General features: G+C 43.4%; 1 protein-coding gene across 1 annotated transcript; it reads left to right on the top strand.

Moving 5' to 3' along the window:
* Nucleotides 1-2,147: 2,147 nt before the first annotated feature.
* LOC119163804 (uncharacterized) lies at nt 2,148-7,985 on the top strand. The gene is made up of 2 exons (XM_037415874.2): nt 2,148-2,355; nt 6,690-7,985. The coding sequence occupies exons 1-2, from the start codon at nt 2,271-2,273 to the stop codon at nt 7,415-7,417; spliced, it is 813 nt and encodes a 270-aa protein (XP_037271771.2). The 5' UTR covers nt 2,148-2,270; the 3' UTR covers nt 7,418-7,985.
* Nucleotides 7,986-8,132: the final 147 nt, after the last annotated feature.

Genomic DNA, 8,132 nt, shown 5'->3' with positions numbered 1-8,132 from the left:
CTTAGGAGCATAAACCCTATGAACCCTCCCCCATTTGTACTTCTTATACTTTTGGTGTTGAGGTAAGATGCGAGAGGCAGATGACGATGACTAGTTTATCCTGCCTATTTACTACTGCCAGGTGCTTCCTTTTTTTTTTTTCCTAAAGTCTACTCAGCTGGAAAACAGACAAAAGACACTACTGCATGTGTAGCAGAAAAAACTTAGCTGCAAAGTAGCCCTTTTCTTTCCCATCGTGGTGCTGCTGCGTTAAAGGCCGTGTGCTTGAACTCTTTAGGTAAACAAAGCCATTCTTCTCTTCGGTTTTCATGTAGCTGGCGTGTCGTGTGTGACCACTGCCTTGAGCAGGCTACACCAGACTGTCTCTAATTTTCATTATTAGTATTTTCGAATGTACCGATATAGTGACTGTGCTCACAATGCTTACAGTAGCATTTATTCTGGAACTACTGCAGATGTGAGTGATAATGCCAGAATTTTCTATGTCACATGTACAAATGCTAAACCATGACCTCATCACAGATTACATTAGCTGGTCGACATGCTCACCAATATCATTGTACAGTGATTATTGCTTGTCCACTGAATATTCTTTTAAAAGGGGCCATGCTACACTCTTTCAACTGGCCATAAAATGGATTCACCAAACAAGCTGATCACGTCACGAATTCACCACCGCAAATGTTTTTAGAATCTGTCCAGTGCGAGTGGAGTCACAAACGTTTGTCGCGCACTGGTTCTTTTGCACCGACAAAAATGCTGGGAGCTAAGCAGAGAAATGGCACGATGGAAGAAAATACGTCACGCGTGCCTCAGGACTTTGAGCGCTTCATCTTTTTTTCTGAGTGTGCGGCTTTTTAGTGCGATCGTACGTGCACGTGTAAAAGTGCCTTGATTCACGCAGGGCAGATAAGGGATCCTTGCATTCGTGGACAAGTTAGCGGCCTCGCAGTAACGATCAAGCATGCCATGCTCAAAACTTTTGAGCCTGTAGCGTCATTAGTCGAGAGTAGAGAAAGGTTTTTTTTTTAAAGTTGACTTTGAGAAAATATTGTCAATTCTAGGCAGTGTGTGCTGCGAAACATTAGACTCGTATTTTCTCAGGAAGCTGGATGTTTTCTGATCATGGTCAAAAAGAGCCAGTTGGGGAGCTGCCTTTCTTTACTGTCACAAAGGTATGGTGGCCATATAGCAAAGGTATGAAAAGGGCACGTTGGTATGCAGTTAGACAGTGCCCAGCAATTTTAATGTATCAGTTGCTCTGTATTGCAGCAACCATGTCCACCACATAAATATGGAACTCTGAGCTAGATGTTCAGGATAAAAGAGGTACGTGACAGGGCTTGGTGCTGAATTGTGACCTCCCAGACAATCAACAAGCGCGGTGAACTCATGGCCACTTCCAAAGCTTGGCCACTTCCAAAGCAAGACATTGGAAGGTCTCTTTCCAAAAGCAATGTACTGATAAGTTTTTTTCCAGAATTAAGTTGGTTTTTTTTTTTTTTCGGATTTAACACTTGGTGATTGATTACTACTGCATGAATATCGATTCTACCTGCTTCTTGAACACAAGCTGTTTTATTCAGACGCTGGAAAGAGAGGGGTCTCTCCTTTGCACCCTCGCTTACATTTCTCACCCTTTTTAACGGGTAGGAGGATCCCTACCCGTTTTGCACTGGAGCGCAAAAGGTGCAGCATCGCCAGTTTATTTATTTATTTATTTATTTATGTTGGAGAACGGAAGGGGGGACCACGCATATGTGGCGGCACCCAGGAAGCCTTCAGTGGAAACAGTGAAAAGGTATTCCACGCTTGATTCTTCTTCCTCGCAACACTTCCGTCACGATTCTTTTTCTCCACAATTCTTTTTCTCGCCTCGTTCTAATGCAATAATACGCTCTCCTTCTCAATCCTTTTCGTTCTTCTTTTTTTTTATCGTCTTTCCCTCTACTGGTTCTCTCGCCCATTCAAGTCCCACGCGAGGCAAATCGGTGCACGTGTTGTGGGAGCGAAGAAGATCAAGATAGCATTGAGTTACGTAATCATATAAGTATCGTAGGGCCAATCCCCCTTAGTGGGTGAGAGCCACAAAAGAAAGGAACAAGCAAGCAAGCAAGTATCGTAGGAAACTACAGAAGAAAGTGCATGCCAACCGAACAACCCGCTAAAATTGGACTCGCTCGCTGGATTCCGTGCCGACCGGATGTGCCCCCGCGATCTCCGATGACAGCGCAGCTCTGGCCGACTGGCTCACCCTACGCCATCTCCTGATGCCGACAAGAGCTCTCGCTAAGTGGTGCCCCGTCCTCGGACTTCTCCTACCGTGTCCAGCTTTCCTACGTTCTTCTTACTTCGGTATGTGGCCGTCCCTGCACCTCTCCCTATTCTTTTTAATTCTTCCTCACCCCCCATCCCCTGCGCGGAACTGTGGAGGTGCCCTCCATTGAAAGCGGCAGTAACGGAACTGCGCTTATTTCTTCCTTTTCCCATTTACTAAACTTTGCGTGGCCGAACCTCGAGCTTACGAAGCTGAAAATGTCCAAGTAAAACTGAAAATGATAATGGTACAAACATGGGTACGAATATTAGGGAGTTTTCAAATAGGGGCCGGGGCACCAAAGAAATAACGTCAAGGCCACTGAGTATGCGCAAAACGCAAACCGCGTTTGGGTTGGAGATTTCTCGAATTTGGCGGGAGCCTCGTCCAAAGCCTAGCTGCCCCAAAAGATTTGTGTCAAAACAAACGTGATGGCCCAAGAATTGGTAGAGTGTCCAAAACACCGCAGACCCTATTCGAAAACTTTTCGCTCCTGCTTGACCCAAAGCGTGCATACGCAAAATGCTTTGCGTTTGGGGCCTCAAAGTCTTGGGGTCCCTATCCGAAAACTCTCTATCTTCCCTCGGTTTTTTGTGCTTGAGCTGCGTTTGGGCTACCGACCTGGCAACCATGGCCATGGACTCGCTAAACTAGCAAGGCGAGAGCTCTCCATCCTCTCAATATTTATTAAGGAACATGGGAATCTGGGGCTGTTGTGTACGTTCGTACATGTCCCTTAAAATGTGGGTACGCTAGAAAAAAGGGCGCAACACGTGCGTAAAGGCGACGAACGCCAAATGTGGTCGCGATAGCCGCGCGGAGCGTCAAACGCATACATTGCGGTAAACTAAACTAAAGCAGGTGAAGTTGTACGGACTACATGAGGCCATTGACGGTGTAATGAATTCTGCTTACACCATGTATTTGTAACACATATCCGTTTGTTTTCTTCGTAATTATTGCAAAAGTGGTAGGTGTTCTGTCGTAAGTTCTTGTCGAATACGGTGTGTGTGGTTAGATTCGTGTGCAGAGTATAATTCTGAAAATGCAGCACGAAGAGCTTGAAATGAATGCATTATTCAAGCGCTAACCTGTGGGGCTAACTTGTGAATTAAAATTTGAATGCGAGGTGTATATACAGTGCACGCGGCGAGGAAAAGCATCGCATAGCGATGTTGCCGCCCTTCAGGCCTTATAATTTTTGGAGGCGAAGCATGTGCCAATAGTTTTTGAGCTGTTTCGTTGTTCTACTGGTAAATATCGAGAGTCGATGTGGCCGTTAGTGGCCGCGGTGGAACGCCACGATAGCGTCCCAGTGCGGCCGCGGCCCATTCCACCTGCGCAAAACGCATTGCTGGTGTTACAGAAGGAGTGTTACAAGCGCTGCTGCTGCATGTAACACGCACAGTAGCTGCGTGATGGGCGTATCTTCAGTTATCTGTGCGTGTGTGCATTGTTTTTGCGATTGTTCGTAGTTGCAAGGTGTGGGGTAACGCGCCGGTAAACCAAATCCATGTTCTTCCCGAGTGTACGGATAGCACAGAAAGTGATTCTGTGCTGGCCAGTGTACTGAGCAAAAGGACACTCGGAGGAGGCATCCCTGCAGAGTTGTGAAAGAAACGCACCAGGAGTGTGGATGCCTTCATAGGGGAAATGCTTACACAGATCGTTCATAACAATGTTGTGAAGCTTCGGTATCTTCAAACTATTTAAATAACTAATGTGTTGTACACGTTTGTCGAATGTCTCTTTATTAGGTTTCATGACTGCAACAGCATTACTTGATAGGCACTGAAAAGCAGAGGACGAAACACAATACTGTCTGTCAACTTATGTCTGTTTCAGGGTAGTGAACAGCTGATAAAAGACAACCGTTCTGTGGTTGTGTGGTTTGGTGCACCCAAAAGAGATGCACCCGTGAGCACTCAGGGGTTTCTGGTTAATTTAACGTTAGCACTCAATGCCCCTTCAGAAGCGGCAGTGTGCAGAAAAGCAACAGAGGGGCCAGAATTGTCTAGATTGCCAAGTTTGGTCTAACCCTCTGAATGAATGACAAGAGGTCCGTTTTTAATGTATATTACATCATATAAGTAGACAGATGAAAATTTATTTTAAGAAAACAAAAATGGCACGTCTCCAGACTAGCATAGCTGGCTTAAAAGGAGTGCTCATTGTGTTCTGCCTGTTGTGCATTTTTTGTGCTGTACCGCAACAGAATAATGTACCAACAAGCCCAACTCGCCGCTTTAATGATGGAACAATTATTTCAAAAAATAGGTTTGTGGCCATATTTTAGTAAGTTGTTGTCTCTAGCAAAAATATGTTTGCTAAAATCTGTCTGTGTTTATTTGACAAAATAACCACATAAAAACGATTCCATCATAATAAAACTCACTCAAGTTACCAATTATTATCAGCTAGTTGAGGATCTACTTAAATGTTATTGATTGTATTTCCTATATTTCTCTACACTCACTAATATTACTGCAGACTAATATTACTGCAGATATATTGCCTGGCTATTCCAGTGCATATTGTGCAGCCCTTATCATGCTGTTTTTTTTTTGTATATTGCAAATCGCTTTTCAAAGCCTTGTATCATTCATGCTTTTCAAAGTTTCTGTCATTCATCTTCTATCACAGTGAAAACGCTTGTGAAGGCAATGAAAACTTGCATTATGTGCCATCACTATGCTAGAGTAGTTTTTTACTAAAATATTGTGCGCGACATTTTGTTTGCTTAATGGCACGACTCTTACACCTCTGGAATCCTTCAAGTGCACCTCTGAATTATTAGAACTGAGCACTTGCCGGGTTGTTTATGCACTAAAATGAACTTGCGCAAAAAAAAACGGCAAAAAAAACGGCAAAAAAAAAGAAAGGAAAGAAAACTGCGAACGTGCATGTGCCTTTTTTGTCTTTGTTTTTTTTTTCTGCCATCTTGTAGTAATGAATCATCACTGGGGCTTTAATAAAGCACTTCTCAAAAGTCAAACAAAAAGTGCAAAAAAATTGATGTTCCTAGCATCAACATATGATGTGGCCATGCCTATGAGGCCCTAACAGCACCTTTTCGAATACTGGGCTGGCATGGAAAGTTATTATGAAGAAACAAATGCAGAGCAGCCCATATTGCTTGTCTGAACATTTGCACCCTCTATGCTGCTAAGCGCCATTGTAGGTCTTCCACTGTGCGGTTACTACCAAATGAAAGTGTTTGAAGTATTTATTTCCCTGTACAGCTGGCGTCCTTTCTGAAAAACTTAACTGGATGGTACATGTAACTGGCTATTAAAATCAGTAAGCAGTCAATTACAGTGTTAGCAAGAAGTGCCCATCATTTCTTTTGTGAAATTTAGTCTTGTTTACGCTGAGGGTCAAATTATGTGTATGTGCACTGTGTGTGTGTTCATTCTGGCTCTAACAATGATGTCTATGCTGTTACAGGTGGGTCCACTCCTCCTATGGAGCGTCCAAAGAGCTGCATGTTTTGGAATTTGCCAGAAGTTAATTGAGCCAGCTTCTTGAAAATCATCTGCTTTGCAGTGTTATGTCTGCTTAACCTGTTATGAGCTCAAATTTGCGAGAGTGATGTGAGAGTGCTTGCTGACTGCTACCTCAGATCGGTTATCTTGAGTTAAGTTGAATATCATATTCCCATTCTACTGTGCTGGTTCTATATGAAATCATTTTTTAAAAAAATGGTTTGTTTCATATCATGAGCATAAATCAGCCCCGTACTTACAAATATTTGTGAGGGAATAGAGAGAAAAATAACCTTGTCAACTCGTAGTTTCTGTGACACTTTGTAACAACATTTCACTTTTGTACTGCAGAAGGTTGATAATATGTGTGTAAATTTGGTTACATCAATTGCACTTTGCCCTGTAAAGCTTCGTGATTTTGGGGTGGGCTTTCAGATTTTGCAAAGCCTTGAAATTATTGTGCACCAACTGTTTTTTTATTCTGCTATATTATAAATGAAGGAACAACATCTTCAGCAAGTACTTGAATGCATGATGCTAAAACATAATTGTTTGTGCTTGCCATGATGGTACACATGGCAATAATATTGACTTTTTATATAGTATTTAATTTTTTTCCAAAATGGACTTGTGTGTATTGGCAGCAGATGCTCTCATGTATATATTCTAGCATTTGTGTGGAGACAACTGCAGGTTTGGAGAGACATGTGCTGGGTGTACTGTTCCACATCAATGGTACCATGTCGTAGGCCAAGAGTATAATGTAATTATAAATGCAGCAATCCTTATTTCTTGTGGCTGCAGCCATGTACATGTATAGTCACGTGCAGTACTAGTTTGGGACACATGGTAAGTGTTGCCTTTCTATGCTTCCTGTAACATTGCAGTTTCCTTGTCTTTGGCATCCCTGGAGCAGTCCCCTTCGTTGGAACTGCATTCCTGCCCGCAGTGCAGCTATGTGACCAAGAAAAGGGGTTCCATGAACAGACACCTTCGCATACACACGGGCGAATACCCCTTCCAGTGCCACTTGTGTGCAGCTGCATTCACTGAGAACTCCAAACTCGTGGCTCATTTGCGCACCCACACGGGAGAACGTCCCTATTCCTGTGCTCACTGCAATGCATCCTTTTCAGTCAGTGGGGCCCTCAAGACCCACATGCGCACCCACACAGGAGAGCGTCCCTTTTCCTGTGACCATTGTGATGCGTCGTTTTCGCAGAAAACACACCTCGTTACTCACATGCGCACCCACACGGGCGAGCGTCCCTTATCCTGTGACCACTGCAATGCGTCATTTGCGCAGAAAGCGCACCTCATTAGCCACATGCGCATCCACACAGGAGAGCGTCCTTTTTCTTGTGACCAGTGCAATAAGTCATTTTCGCAGAAACCGCACCTTGTTAACCACATGCGCACTCACACAGGAGAGCGTCCCTTTTCCTGTGACCATTGTGATGCATCGTTTTTGCAGAAAACACATCTCATTACGCACATGCGTACTCACACAGGAGAGCGTCCTTTTTCGTGTGACCATTGTGATGCATCATTTCTACAGAAACCGCACCTCATTACACACATGCGCACCCACACAGGAGAGCATCCTTTATACTGAGTCCACTTTAGTGCATCCTTTACTCCTAAAGCTACGCGCCGCCACCTGTGGACCCGCAACAGAAAAGTGTAGGTGGAACAGAAAAAAATGTATTCATGCTAATGTAAATATGTATAAAGCATTCGTATTAAGAAAAGGTAACATGATTATTACCAAAAAGGCTGTATAAAGCATGCATCCGAATCGCTAAAAAAAAAAAAAAAGTGTGGTGCAAATGAGTTTCTAGATGAAAGGTTTGTGACAACAGATTGTGCAGTATTACTCGTCATTCAGCTTGTTATAAAGCAAGACCAGAAAACTAGAATGGGAAGGAAGTGTGAAAATTCTATTCCTCTAAAAATCTGAATCATCTTCTAGGTCAGTATATGCACAAAATAAGACCATCTACAAAGCTTGAAACATTTGAAGATTTGCCAAGCATCATAATGCGCTGTACGTCACGAAGGAAACCGTCGGCATTGCGGGACGGGCATTACATGTATCAATGTATTTCCCTACATCACCTCGTAAGACGTGTACCTTCTGATGATTTTAAGCATCGCCCTTCAATAAAAGATGAGGGCTGATATGTTTTAGTGAAAACATTCTTATTTATAGAATATATTGCTGTCGCTATTGTGTCCAGTGCGCCTGTATTTGCAGTCGTGCATGTGCCACCAACTTCTAATTGCAAAATTTAGGGGTGCTCGCAGATGACTATCTCAAAGAGAGCCTA

This window comes from Rhipicephalus microplus, chromosome 9 (assembly GCF_043290135.1).
Source record: "Rhipicephalus microplus isolate Deutch F79 chromosome 9, USDA_Rmic, whole genome shotgun sequence".
NCBI lineage: Eukaryota > Metazoa > Arthropoda > Arachnida > Ixodida > Ixodidae > Rhipicephalus > Rhipicephalus microplus.
The sequence above is the reverse complement of the archived record's forward strand: the minus strand, read 5'-3'. Positions and strand labels throughout refer to the sequence as shown.

Coding starts and splice junctions, on each gene's coding strand:
- LOC119163804 (XM_037415874.2), top strand. CDS start 2,271: ATGCCGACAAGAGCTCTCGCTAAGTGGTGCCCCGTCCTCGGACTTCTC. Junction 2,356..6,689: donor CCTACGTTCTTCTTACTTCG/GTATGTGGCCGT, acceptor GTAACATTGCAG/TTTCCTTGTCTTTGGCATCC.